The sequence below is a fragment of the Paralichthys olivaceus genome, chromosome 4 (assembly GCF_024713975.1).
Source record: "Paralichthys olivaceus isolate ysfri-2021 chromosome 4, ASM2471397v2, whole genome shotgun sequence".
Classification (NCBI taxonomy): domain Eukaryota; kingdom Metazoa; phylum Chordata; class Actinopteri; order Pleuronectiformes; family Paralichthyidae; genus Paralichthys; species Paralichthys olivaceus.
The window spans coordinates 87,501-101,643 of record NC_091096.1 but is presented as its reverse complement, the minus strand read 5'-3'; the positions used below and the strand labels follow the sequence as shown (position 1 = coordinate 101,643).

General features: G+C 44.4%; 2 protein-coding genes across 7 annotated transcripts in view; both read right to left on the bottom strand.

Moving 5' to 3' along the window:
* Window positions 1–231: 231 nt before the first annotated feature.
* phf19 (PHD finger protein 19) lies at window positions 232–7,053 on the bottom strand. 3 transcript variants are annotated; one of them, XM_020107536.2, is made up of 14 exons: window positions 6,754–7,053; window positions 6,354–6,537; window positions 6,093–6,174; window positions 5,859–5,972; window positions 5,564–5,658; window positions 4,552–4,700; window positions 4,286–4,381; window positions 4,016–4,205; window positions 3,853–3,920; window positions 2,339–2,485; window positions 2,195–2,255; window positions 2,026–2,111; window positions 1,828–1,908; window positions 232–1,744 (listed from the first exon to the last, which is right to left on the bottom strand). In XM_020107536.2, the coding sequence occupies exons 2-14, from the start codon at window positions 6,534–6,536 to the stop codon at window positions 1,441–1,443; spliced, it is 1,656 nt and encodes a 551-aa protein (XP_019963095.1). In that variant the 5' UTR covers window position 6,537; window positions 6,754–7,053; the 3' UTR covers window positions 232–1,440. The 3 variants fall into 3 exon arrangements, with proteins under 3 accessions (XP_019963095.1, XP_019963096.1, XP_069379204.1); XM_020107537.2 differs by having other exon boundaries at window positions 1,828–1,905; XM_069523103.1 differs by lacking the exon at window positions 232–1,744 and having other exon boundaries at window positions 1,759–1,905.
* Window positions 7,054–7,581: 528 nt separating this feature from the next.
* The window catches only part of LOC109642656 (fibrinogen C domain-containing protein 1-like), a 13,352-nt gene continuing 6,790 nt past the window's right edge, over window positions 7,582–14,143 (bottom strand). For all 4 annotated transcript variants that reach the window (XM_069523106.1, XM_069523105.1, XM_069523104.1 and 1 more), the window contains 8 exons: window positions 13,357–13,435; window positions 11,854–11,969; window positions 11,404–11,767; window positions 11,190–11,322; window positions 10,954–11,090; window positions 10,725–10,821; window positions 8,561–8,740; window positions 7,582–8,470 (listed from right to left, as the gene is read on the bottom strand). In XM_069523106.1, coding sequence (XP_069379207.1) covers window positions 8,208–8,470; window positions 8,561–8,740; window positions 10,725–10,821; window positions 10,954–11,090; window positions 11,190–11,322; window positions 11,404–11,767; window positions 11,854–11,969; window positions 13,357–13,434 — 1,368 coding nt within the window. In that variant the 5' untranslated portion in view covers window position 13,435 and the 3' untranslated portion in view covers window positions 7,582–8,207. The remainder of the gene's footprint in view (window positions 8,471–8,560; window positions 8,741–10,724; window positions 10,822–10,953; window positions 11,091–11,189; window positions 11,323–11,403; window positions 11,768–11,853; window positions 11,970–13,356; window positions 13,436–14,143) is intronic.

Sequence of the window (14,143 nt, the reverse complement as noted above, 5' to 3'; positions counted from 1 at the left end):
GTGCAGCTTCCTTCATCAGGACGTTTTTTTCATCAGGGACAAACATTTTCTTGAACATTAACCAGTTCATGACTAACTCAAACCTTATTTACCCACAATTCACCTCAGACCTTCACCAAGACATCCCCAGGATGTCCCCAGGATCGAGCTCTGGTCCACATGAGGTAAACTGGTCCTGACAAAGTCAGTGTTCTTACTGGAACAAAAAAGTGCATGTACACACACACAAGGTTCAAAGCTCAAGAATCATCTTTTATTCCAGAGAAAGCTGGCAGCTGATTGGTCAGCTCAACAGGAAAAATTGTCACATGATCACAACAACCATCCAATGGTAAAGGGGCGTGGTTACCATGGCAGAGAAGAGGAGATTAAAAGTGACAGTTTAACAGCTCAGAGAGTTTTAGCACTATTAGCATTCCTCTTTCTAAACAATGGGCTGTTAGCTATGAGCTAACATCAAACTATATCAAATTCACATGAACAAAACACAGCTCCTGATCACTGATTAACATCTATGATCGTTTATCAGTTTCTCTTGACGTTTGCATAGATATTTAATGTCATAGTGCAAAAACACAGCTCTGGGAAGCTGGGATTTATAGTTTCTTGTTTTTAGTAGTTTTGGTATCGGAGCTTTGATCCCGACAGTCGGTCACAGAAAGAAAGTGATGGTAATTTTATCAACGCATTAGAAACACCCGAAGAGGTCACCACAGATGTTACTAACTGTGAGGTGGATATGGGTAAGGACAGGTGAGGAAATGTGAGGCAGTGTGCTGTCTGACAGCCAGGGGGCGCTACAGAAAACTACAGGAGCCACTGACCATTTACAAATAAGAACAAACATGTTTAAACTACTGAAAACACATAATGCAACACTACTGAGTGTGTGTGTGCCTGTTTATACACAAACATTTAGTTTTCACTTTATTTTCAGACTCCCGATTCCTACAAACACGTGAACATCAAACAGGTTTACGGGGACACGTGTCTGATACAGGTTTAAGGGGACACGTGTCTGATACAGGTTTACGGGGACACGTGTCTGATACAGGTTTACGGGGACACGTGTCTGATACAGGTTTACGGGGACACGTTTGACAGATGCTAGAGGGGACAGACTGAGGACTATAGCATCATGAACGGGGTTTTGTGAGGACATTGTTCTGATGTTGGGGTCTAACTTGCTGTCATGGGAACACTGTTGCTCCGCAGCTAAGAATAAAAACAGATGTTCTTTCATTATCTATTTCTGTAAAAAAAAGACGTCAGTGTTCTTAAAAACATTGACTAAAAGCAACGTCCTAGAACCAGGAGATGAGTTGGGTGGATCGTTGTCATGGAGATAGTAAATACAATGATTAACTGAGCTCTGATTTCAACCAATCAGCAGAACCAGTGAGTGGAGGAAGAGGAATCAGAGCGCCCCAGGAAAACATCCTAATATGGTGTTGTCCCCTCCCACTCCAGCAGGTACTGGACCGTCCCCTGTGGAGTGATTCGTCGAGCCAGCACCTGGTACCTCTCCCCATTGGTCAGTCTGCCCGCCACTCCAAAATACGAGGAGATGGAAGAGTGCAGCTGGGAGGGGTTGGAAAGGAAATGGGAGGAGTTTGATGATAGATGGGCGTGGGTTATAGCTTCTGGATCCTCCAATATCCCAGTAAGCTCCTCCCCTGCTTCACTGCGACTGGCCCACTGGCTGTAGCTGGGCAACTTCCTCTTCCTGCTGCCCACCCTCCTCCTGAGGTCAGAGGTCAACTTTAATATTGAATGGTTTGTTAAATGTTAGTGAACATAAGTTAACTGTTAGGTAACGTCAGTTACCTGAGGTGGTAGGAGGCGCTGGTCGTAGCAGAACCTGAGGTGGAGGCATCAGTGGAATCCTGATCAATACTGATGGTTCTACTGGAGGAGTTGAGGACATCAAAAACTGATCAGCTGACTGATTTTTTGAGGAGTTAATCACATGGTGCCAGTGATCAGCTGATCACTGATAATTTGAAGTGTACTGATTGGTTTCACCTCTTGAGGCTCTGCAGTTCATCCAGGGTGAAGTCGAAGAAGTTGGCCATGTGGTGGTTGGACGTCCAGCTGCAGGACGACTCGTTCTACAAACAACAAACACAAACAACCTTTTTGTCTCTTGATTTGACACTTGAGGAAACAGGAAACAGAAGGAAAGGAGTCCTACGTTAGGGATGGCGTCTTCTAGCAGCCACTTAGACTTCCTCCTCTTCCTCTTGGCTGAAGCACTGAACACAAACACAGCACATTGGTGTCATATGACTGAGCAGGTCAGGTGATGGCATTCCCACACTGTCACCATGACAACTACCTGTTTCTGTCCACACCGTTCTTGAGGCTCCGTCCCCCTTCATTTTGAGCACGCTCTGGAAAAAGCTTGGAGGGGGGGTTAGGCGGAACTCTAGTCCTCAGACGAAAGATGCACTTCCTCTTCTTTATCTCCTTCCCACACAGAAACCTGCACAAGAGAACAAGGGGCCTGTACTACGAAGCAGGATCTGCGGTTATCGGGGTAACCATCAGGGAGTTTTCAGTCCTACGAAGCTCATTCACTTGTTGTCAGGGAAATCACCATGGTAACTTATGCTGAACAGCTAACCTGCTCCAGGTTAAGTTGAAGAAAAGAGATCAAACTATATAAAAGCTCCGCCCACTGACCAATCCCTTCCTCTGAATTCAAGTCAATTTTATTTGTAAAGCCCAAATCATAATATACATTATCTCAATGTTCTTTACATAAAAGGTCAAGACCTTCAAATCATATTTAATATAGAGAAACCAACAGTTCCCACATTTGAACCATGACATCATGTTCTTAAAGGATCGTGGAGCTGGTGTGGATTGTTCTTGTCTCTGAGGAGGACCAGGGTCTTCAGAGACCCACAAGATCCTGATCTGATGAGTTTTTGAAAGATCTAGATTCTCCTCAGAGGATGAACCTTTGTCAGCTGCTGGAGCCCAACAGAACCAACCCGACCCGTAGGAGCAATGGGCCTCATTCACCAATTCCTTCTTAAAAGTTTTCTTAAATTTGTTCTTAAGAAGTTTTCTAAGAAAACGCTACATCAGATTCATGACACATTCTTAAACTGCAGAGCAATCATAGAAACATTTAAGGAAGAATTGAATGAAAATCTTAAGATGCAGCACTGGACTCAAAATGTAAAAAAAAGTTGTTATATTTTGTTGCTGCTAACAGTGAACACAAAATACCAAAAGAGGTGAAACATGGAAAACACACATTCAGTGAGAGCTGTATCAGGAGGACGTTTCATAATTAAAATGTTCTGAATCATATTCTGGTTCAGATTCTAGCTCGGTGCACACACAGAGGGAGCTCTGCATCCACAGACCTGGTTCAGTGAAGTTACATCTCCTGAGACATGTCTGCTCTCAAAACAGAAGTAAACTGTTTTCAAAATTTCAAACCTTAACTTAAAGTTACAATACTACAGTAAAAATGTGGAACATGTGATTTAATCCGTAAACTGCAGCGTGTAAAACCTAAAGATGACTGCTTTTTCTAAATATTCTCCTCTTCAATGTGTTGATGAGATTAAAAGGTCTTGTCTTCTGCAGTATAAACCAAATATTCTGTGTATGTTCTCCTCTTCAACATTTTCATACCCTTTCATGCACACATGCTCATATCTTGATCAGGAAAACCTGAGTTAACTAAATGAGTTGATAACCAGCATCATGTGACCACTAGCCTGACTGTGATGGTTAGGTTCAGCTGGATAACTGAAAGAATGGATATGTTGAACCAGATGAAAACTGGACCATGTGAATCAGGTCAACATGCTGCTGCTTTGTGGCACTTACTTGCTCTTGTATTTGTTCAGAGCATCCAGAAGGTACTGCCCCCTGTCTGCTGGAGGAGTATTTGACAGCTACACAACAAACACACAAACAAGAGTTACTTAAATTTAGTTTGATCCAGGTCTAGCTTAGTCTGGTGCTGGTCCAGTTTGACTCAATTTGTCACCTTTCCGAGCTGTAGATGTTCCCAATTGGTGGAAACAAAGGCGAGGATCTCGTCCAGCTCGAAGTATTTTTTTTTGCTGCTGACGGACAGGTTGTAGAGAACCAGATGAACCAGATCCACCCACCTGAGAGACAAACGACGGACGTACTCTGTTCCCTTACTGCAGACTGAACACAGGAAGAGGTAGAACCTGGGGAGAGTCAGACAGAGGACAGGCAAGGTATCAAGGGACAGGTGAGGTGTCAGAGGACAGGTGTGGTGTCAGGTTACCTGTCTCCGAACATCATGGACTCGTTCAGACTCTGGATACAAGCTTCATGGAACCACTGCTGACACCTGAAACACTGCAGCATCTTCAGATACCACCTACACACACACACACACACACACACACACACACACACACACACACACACACACACACACACACACACACACACACACACACGCTTCATCATCATCATGTCACACTGGACACTGATGACATGATCATGTGATGAGTCAGTATGTGCTTGTCTGTAATGGGCTGAACTCACTCTCCGGGGCCTCCACAGTAACAATAACACTGCTGCTGATTGGTCCGGTGCTGAGAGTCCCAGTCCAGTGAGTCCAGGTCGTACAACAGCACCTGCTTCATGGCTGACAGAGCTTTAGCTACTGGACCTTTCTTTAGAGCGCCCCCTTTCTGTGAGGAGGAACACACCGTAAGTCTCTTTGGAGATGAAGCAATGATGATGGTGTGCATGTCTGTGTGTATAGCTGCTTTCAGACCTGCACTGAACTCTGGAGTTTCTCTGGAGGAGGTGCATGTGTGAACACAAAATTCTGAGTTAGAGCCTCTGAAGTTTCTGCAGACTTTCTGCGTCTGGACCCTGATATAAAGTCCACAGAAAGTCTGGAGGATCATGTGTGAACTCAAATGTCAGAGTGAGACTCAGTTTGTCTGTCTCCTCCTTCACTCCAGTGTAAAGTCTAAGTCCAGGAGAAGTGAGGACACAGCAGAGCGTCCTCCACTGATCCACTGAGGGAGTGGGAGGGTGATGAGCTTCTAACACGTGACACAGACATGAAGAAACACAAACAAATGTCTCTGGTGACAAAGTGCTGACACACACGTAGAAGACACAGACGAAGACGTGAAGACAGTTTGTGGAGAGAAGAGCTGACGACCGTTTCTTCCACCTGGGAGTTTTTCCTCCCCGCTGTTGCTAATGACTGGTCGGAGTGGAACAAGTTGGATTTTGTCTTTTTTAAGATCTTGGACTTTTGTGCAGCACCCTGAGACAACTGTTTGTTGTGATACCGTGCTATATAAATACATTTGATTGATTGATTGAGTGTCAGGTGATGTAAACATGATCACATGATCTCTGCAGCAGAGTTAATACGTCACAACTCCTGGATTTATACTTTATACAGGAGGTCAGGAGGAGAATGTCTGTAGAAACTCTGACATTTGTGTTCACACATGATAATAAAATACAGAGGAACTTCACAGTTCATATCTGAAAGCAGCTTTTGTGTGTGTGTGTGTGAGAGTGTGAATACCCTGACAGCCAAAGCAAACACACAGCGTCTACAGAACCAGGGACTGAGGATGTTGCTGCCCTCTACAGGAGGAACATGACACTGCTGATGGAAACCTGAGAGAGAAAAATGTATTGTCATCGCGACATCAACATGCACAATAGACGTATCGCAAAAGACTTGAACTGCGATAAATGTCGTTCCCTGTGCCACGCATTCACACTCTGCATGTTAATATATTCGGCCAATCAGATGGGGCCTGCTGCCCTAGATAATAGATTAAAGATCTCTCTGTCTGTCTGCCTGTCTCACTCACCAATCCCACACTTCCCACAGATGAGGATCTGGTTGGTTGGATTTGATTGGCCATCCGAGTTTGGCCCCACCCCCCGACAGACAGAACATCGAGGCTCCTCCCCCGGCACTCCAGCTGCAATGTGATTGGACAAAAGATTCTGACTCACAGAGCAACGAGAGAATGACACAGAAAAGACAACGTGATGGAGAGTATGTCTTTGACTTTCTGTCTGTCCACCTGTCTCACGCTCACCGTGTTGGATATCCTTCCACAGAACCCAGAACTTGGAGTTATCTTCAAACGTGACGAAGCAGCTCTGTCTGGACGAGCTCACCTGTCCAATCACAGCACAGAGCTTTACAATCACAGCAAAATGACCAATCACAGCAGAGATTTACACCCACCTATTAAAGCACGGAGTTGAACAACAGCCAATCACAGCAAGTGTGTCTAAGTGTGAGTGTTTTAGTGTGGGTCTATGTGAGTATGTGATTAAGTGTGTGTGTGTGTTACCCTCTGTATCTTGCCCAGGTAGTAGAGTCCATCTGACCAATGGCAGAGGACAAACTGTCCGACACTCAGACTGGACCCCTCCCCTTCTTCTTCATCAAGACCGCGCCCCTTCTGACATACCCCGCCCCCTGAAGACACCTGAGGCTCCAGACCACAGAAGTCTTCAGTCAGGTCCTCAAACATCCTGCAGACAGACAGGTGGTCAGTGAAACAGGTGATCAGACAAACATGTCTTCACTAATACCTAATAAATGTAACTAATATATATTTATGAATTATATTACACAGATATAGCATAATGTAACTAATACACCGGGTTAGTTAACACACACACACACGCACACAAACACAAACACACACAGTCGAACAGGTGACATGGTGAGACAGGTGAAAGTCTTACGTCCTCTGGTCCTGAGCCACAGACAGGCTGTTCCGTCAGATAGGTCGGACTGCACTGAGACAGACAGGTGATCTGTGTCTCCGTTTCCCTCTGATTTTCTGTCTCTCTCTGTCTGTCTGTCCCTCTTTGTCTCTGTTTCTCTCTCTGTGTCTGTCTCTCTCTCTGTCTTTGTCTCTCTCTGTCTCTGTCTCCGGCGCTAAACTTCTACCGTCGCCATTTTTTCACTTTTTCCCGCGGATCACAGGGGGGAGGTTTTGGTTTTGACATTTGCCATAGCGTCCTCTTCACTGACGTCATCACGTTGTCGTTGTTTCCGGAAGTAAATATCCGCATATCTTAACTCCAGCAGGTGGCGGTAATGCAGCTTAAACGGTAGGTTGCACCCGCCATTAAACAAGGGTAGAAGAAAATCATTCAAGCGTTTCAGCTTCGAGGTGAAAAGAGACAATTACAAGACTGTGAAGGAACTACATCTCCCACAATCCATTGCAAATGATCCTTTCCAACAACTTCCTCCTTCTTGAATTGACCTAGTTGTCTCTTTTATGCGTCACCATGCTGAGATGCTAACATACTGCATGTTAGAGGAAGCATGGCCACCTTGTAGTAAACGTGATCTATGATAACCCTCACCCCCCACCTCAGTTTAATAAATGATCATATCTAATGATCTGATAAATTACTACTCTTATAATGACAATAATCATTTTATCATCACTATTATTTGTTGTTGTGTAATAAACCTGAATGTGAATCATCTGTTCGATCCATATTTGATCCATTCTTGTTTTTTAAATTTTATTTTGATAATAAATCATAAAACAGACGTCAGAACACAAAGTGTTTAATGGTCACATGTTTGTCATGAAATAATAACAGTTATTTATCCAATCAGAGAGAGACAGAGACATAGACACACAGAGAGAGAGACAGAGACATAGACACAGAGAGAGAGAGACAGACAGAGACATAGACACAGAGAGAGAGACAGACAGAGAAACACACAGAGGGAGAGAAACACAGAGAGAGAGAGACAGACAGAGACATAGACACAGAGAGAGAGAGACAGAGAAACACACAGAGGGAGAGAAACACAGAGAGAGAGAGAGAGAGACACAGAGAGAGAGAGAGAGAGACAGACAGAGACACAGAGAGAGAGAGACAGACCGAGAGACAGACAGAGAGACAGACCGAGAGACAGACAGAGAGAGAGAGAGGGTTAGTACGAACGTGTCAGGATGTTATGAGAAAAAGACAAAATAAGCAATTCCACTTCCTCTGGATCCAAACTCTTGACAATCTGATTGTTTCTGGAGAAACTATGAAACCTTTTTGAAGATCAAATGAAACAAATGATAACATCACAGTCAACACGTGTCTCTAATCCTCTGTCATCAGTTAAACATTAACCCACAGGTTTGTTTCAAGTCAGAGTCCAGGTTCAGGGTCAGAGTTCAGGACTCTGGTCTGGCATTGGGGCGGATCTTCATCTCGGTGAAGCGGAGTGAGTACTGCCAGCCCGTCCAACTCGACCACTCCACACCGTCAGCGTAGGAGGCATGGCCTCCTCTCAGGTACTGCCCGTTCAAGTTGGAGGTGTGACAGTTACGGTACCACCACGCCCCCTGGTAGTACGCCGCACAGTTGTTCTCGGACTGGTCCTGGTCCCTGTCTTTGGTGGTAAACCGCATTCCAGAATGCTTCAGGAGGGAGTCACCTAGAGAGGTCAGAAGTCTCCTGTTGGTACTGTAGTACAGTGTGCAGTACAATGTGTGGTGCTGCAGTAGTTGTGCATTGGTATGAGTACCTGCAGTTCCAGAGAACTGGTCGATGGTCAGTGGGTATCCGTCTTCCTCTGGATTCACTGAGTCTCGACCAACAGAAAAATCTGCGTAACGAGCAAATGCCGTGGCGTTATCAAAGTCAGCCATGTCGATACGTAACTCTACACCACCTGACCTGGTGAGAGAGTACATCCTCTGTAGACCTGAGAGACAGACAGGTGGAGAGACAGACATGTAGACAGACAAAGAGAGTTTTATGAGCGCTTCATCTTTTTGTTTTAATTTAATCAAATTGTAATTTACAAACTTAACTAGTTCACCTAGTTAACTAGTAAAATTAGCAGGGCCACGTCTCAACAACACCTCTCACCACCTGTCAATCAATAACCTGGTTAACCACCATGATCTGTTTGATTCTTCATGTTCAATTGGAACACAACCACATCTCTTTCAGTCAGGATGTAGAATCCATCACAGCACAGAAACAGCTGTTAAAAGTCACTAATGACCTTTTCATGGCCTCAGATGATGGACTTGTCTCTGTACTCGTTTGACACCATAGATCATAAGATCCTGTTCCAGAGACTAGAACAACGTGAAGGGATCAGAGGAACATTAGACTGGTTTTAATTATATTTATCAGATAGATTTCAATTTATTAACGTCAACAATGACCCCCCCCCCCCCCCCCCCCCCCCCATGCACATGCAAGTTAGTCATGGAGTTCCACAAGGTTCTGTCCTTGGACCGATAATCTTCACCTTATATATTCTCCCTTAGGCAACATCATCAGAAAGCACCACATACACTACCATTGTTACGCAGACGACACCCAGCTGTACATTTCTATGAAGCTATGAAGTAAGAGTAGAACAGGAGGTAGAACCTTCAGCTACCAGGCTCCTCTCTAGTGGAACCAGCTCACACTCTGGGTTCCTGAGTCAGACACCATCTGTCTTCCTCTTCTGGATCAGGTCCTGAACCATCCCTTAGTTACACTGCTATAGGACCAGACTGCTGGGAGAACTCCCATCATGCGCCACACCGAATATTGGTAAAGTTAATGCCCATGTTATCTGGTGATATCAGAACAAAGATAAACGCAGAATACCTAATAACGTGTCAGTGGTCATATGAAGAATAAGAATGAAAACAACCCAAATGCTGATCAGAAAACGGTTTCAATTGATATATATTTATTTTTAGTAGTTTCTGTAATGCAAGTGGTATTTATCACACGTAACAGATTTAAAAACAAATACACTGAAGCACAGTGTAAAAATAGACATACACACCCCACAAGAAGAAAGCCAGAAGACAAAGAGGACAAAGTTGCAGATGTACTTCACACTAACATGTTATCACAGAGGTTTTGTTTTGGCTCCACTTAATGACAATGTTAGTGTGTCCCCTTGCGAGGTGCATAATTATGCTAAACCATGGTTACTCACAGGTTCAGAGACTCCTGCTTGTAGCTGTTTTGGTCATTATTGTGTGTTGTGTTAACCATCACTGCAGAGGAGACCCAGACAAGGTGTGTCCAAGAATGCTCAAGCTCTGTGCTGCTGAGCTGGAGGAGTTTTAAATCTGAGCCTGTGACTGGGGAGCGTCCCGACATTAGGGTTAGGGTTAGGGTTAACCCTAACCCTAACCCTAACATCTCACATTCTTTCTTGACTTTTTTTTGGGCTTTATTTTTTGATAGGACAGAGAGCTAGCTGGGAAGGGGGACATATAGAGAGTGGGGGAGGACATGCAGCAAAGGGCCGTGGTCTGAATCGAACCTTGGAGCTCTTCCTCCTTCTCAACCCCAGGTCAGCCACGCACTCGTCCCACAGCATGTTTTTGCCGAACGGAGAGGGAGGCTGGGCATCACGATATTGGCTGTCAGTCATTGTCAATAGATGAACCCAATCCCAATAAGAACAAGAGAACTTGACAGAGCTGGGCATGTTGCCCGTGGCTGCCAGGTCATGCCCAGTTTGGGAGAGCAGCTCATTTTTTTATGATATTCAACCCAACTTTTAAATGTACTATTTTTTAAGCAATCACATTTAACGGGGTGGTTGATTACGCTTTGCTCTGTAATGTGACAAACTATTTTTCATTGCTTTACACAGTCTTTAAATCATATATCGTTAATCAATCAATTGGATCAGGTATTTCATCAGTAAGTGTGTGTCTCACCAAGCCAATGTTCTCCTGTTGTTTGTCCGAAGCCATCTCTGTACGCTTCCCAACCTCTGAAGAAATTAACAGAACCATCCTGCCTCCTCTGGATCACCTGCACACACACACACACACACACACACACACACACACACACACACACATTGAGCAAGTTAAACCAGTTCCCTTCTTTCAGTTCATGTGGTGACCAGCAGAAGGCACTGCTGTTTGACTCTGTGTTTGGTACCGTCCACCCTCCTCCGTCTGTTGACATGTCACAGTAGACCATGAAGCCGTCGGGGTCATGTGTGGGAAAAACAGAATAAACTCCGTCCTGAGAGATGCCAGACGCCATGACATCACTGCAGTCTCTGGGTCTGACCGCTAAGGGCGAGAGAGCATCACACACAGTCAGAGAAAGAGAGATAGAGTTCTGTTGGAGAAGTTGCATGGCTGTGTTATTGTTATTGTGTAGTTATATACCTCTGTTGTCATTGTGTTTGTGCAGCTCTGCCTTCAGTCTCCTCAGACTCTCTGTCTCCCTCTCCAGGCTCAGCAGAGAATCACTGACACCTGTTGATATCTTGGACATACCTGAGTGAACGTCTGTTAGCACCTGCACAGGTGAGGAAGAGGATGACATTCACCTGAGGCTTTTATTTTGTTAATTTTTAGACTTCCTGGTACCTGGACTCACATGTATGATGCGACTCTGCTCGCTCTGCAGTCCATCCAGCCGTTGGTCCAGAACACCTTGACCTCTTTTCAGAGAATCAGCTTCCACCCTCATGTTGTGGGCATGGCCTGATAACACCTTCAGTTCTTCAGCCAGTTTCTGGACCAGTCCTATCTCCTGCCAGTCGTCTGTGTTGTGATTGGTCAGCGCTCGCAGGACAGAGCTCTGCAGCGCCTCCCAGCGCAGGAAGCTCTCACTGTAGTCTTGACAGTTGGGGTCCAGGAAGATGCTGATTGGTTCTCCTGCTGTGACACGTGACACTGTCACCAGGGCTCCAGACTCTTTTGAATTGGTGGAAACCACAGGTGAGGAGGAGACTCCACCCCTGTTGACATGGCAACATTGAATCAGGTGAGACAGAGAGACAGACAGGCAGAGAGACAGACAGGGAGAGAGACAGACAGGTGTTACCTGCTGATGAATGGGAGAGAAAACTGGTTCAGGTACAGGATGGTGACTGTTGCTGCGACGATGGCTGCTATGACAACCAACACGATGACGAACCACAACAGGAAGCCGCAGCATTTCTGAACACACACACACACACACACGCACGTTCTCTTCAACATTTCAAAATCAAACATCACTGTTTGATTTTCATCTGATTTCTACTTTTAAATTGACTTTTCATCTTTTTGTTAAATTGAGTTTAAAAGTGTGTGTTAGTTCAGATTTAATCTGTGAAGTGAACAGCTGCAGCAGATTAGAAACGTGTTAATCGGACAGTTTAACTTCAGATTAACAGATTAACTCTGTGATGCGTGCTCTACCCCTCTCTCTCTCTCTCTCAGACTCAGACCATACCATCTGCAGCCGCCTGTGGAGGAGGAGGTGGAGGAGGTACCGAAACTGTACTTTCTGTTTTATTTTAGTTCATTATTTCCCTCTCACTGTAACACGACACCTTTATGCTCTGTATCACTGTTATCATCTTTTACAACATGCATGACATAACCAGACAGACTTTTTCACTCTGTTACGAAAATCCCTTTAGGAGGCAACAAAATTATAGGGGGTGCTGTTGCAGAAGCCTGATTAAACTTTGCTCTGTTTTACATTTGTGATGCTGACAGCATCATTCCAAAGAGCGCTGTCAGCCATGCTGCTATTAGTCAACATCACAGAGGTTTAAAAAAATCATGCTTGTTTTTTGTTGGGCGTCATCTACCTATCCTGGACACTGATTGGTTGATTGGTTTGTAGTTGGGGGGGGGTAGTAGTCTTTCTGTTTGAATGGAGAAAATGAATGAAGCGCTTCATCTGGTTGCCATGGTAACATCATGATGGTATTACTAGCAGCATCAGCACCTTCAGGCGCAGTACTCCACAGTACTGCAGTACTCCACACTAGTTCAAATGCACCAAATGAACGTCCTCATGGTTCAAACATTTTATCGACGGCAGCTGCTTCCTCTTCTTTTTCTTCTTCTATTGTTTAATGTGTCTCTACTTCCTGTGATTGGTCCAAAAGTCTAAACCTCAACAAGGTGTTTTCACTTTGAACCAACAGAACCAGGTTCAGTTTGATCCAGACCCAGAATACCGAGATTCCTTTGATCTCTTAAACTGCAGCTTGATGCAGCACTTTCTAATTTTGTAACTTCTGTTTGGACATTTGTCCTTTTAGAGGAATGTCTTTGTGAAGACACTCGCTGCTGATGAGCTCATTACTTCCTGGGTTTTGGAGAAAACTCATGACCTAGGTAGAAAGTTTGGTTATAGTCCAGATTATTAAAACATTGATTATGTACCATAACCATAACACCTCGGGTTTAACCATCCATGTGAGGGGTAAATCCAATAGTGACTAATGCTGTATTATCAAACCTCAATTATCCAATCACACAGCTCCTGACATCAGAGTGGACGTTGGCTAGCAGGCTAACAGCTAACACAGCACCTGTTGCGGCTCACCTTGTGTTTGTTTGGCCGCTTGCTGTCGAGCTCTGAACTGCTGTTGTTCATGATGGTCCACCGATCGTTCAGCATCATCCTGAAACACAAACAGCACGAAAAACATGAAAGCTGCTCATGAACCTTTTTTATCATGATGCAGTCATTTGAAGACAGGTGGTGTCATGTGGCCCGACTGTTCCCTCAAACACAACCTTCCATCCCCACAGCTGGATCCTCCTCAGCTCAACATATCCCAGGATTCATTTTGCTTCACTGTCAAACTGATTTTCAAAGAGATAATGGCAGCAGCAAATGACAACACCAAAATGTCTGATGTTAACACTTTTAAATGTGTCAAGCTTCAACTCAACTGAACAACTAATGATACACAAGTTAAAAAACCAAGGGGCATTAAAACGTTCTCGTTAGAACCTCCTCAATTAACCCTTGAATCTGAACTTCTGAACATTTTTATTCTCAGAGACCTTAAAGAACCTTTCTGCAGAGAACCAGAGAACCTCCACATTCCATCTCTTGGGGTTCTTCGTTGGACAATGACAGAACACGTGAATAAATTAAACTGTTTACAGCCTGGAGTAACGTGCAGCAGCTGGTCGTCAGTTCTCTGAGGTTCTCAGTGTCTGTGTCTGTCAGCATCACTTTAATCTGACTGATTAACACAGAGACTTTAAATACCTCATCACAGTCAAACCTCTGATCCTCAAACTTCACATTAGAAAACCTCTGATTCTAAAACTGTGATCATTTCTTATTAAGAGCAACATTGATTGATTGAGAATCTAAA

Coding starts and splice junctions, on each gene's coding strand:
- phf19 (XM_020107536.2), bottom strand. CDS start 6,536: ATGTTTGAGGACCTGACTGAAGACTTCTGTGGTCTGGAGCCTCAGGTG. Junction 4,382..4,551: donor TACTGTGGAGGCCCCGGAGA/GTGAGTTCAGCC, acceptor GTGTGTGTGTAG/GTGGTATCTGAAGATGCTGC. Junction 1,745..1,827: donor AGCGCCTCCTACCACCTCAG/GTAACTGACGTT, acceptor CTCTGACCTCAG/GAGGAGGGTGGGCAGCAGGA.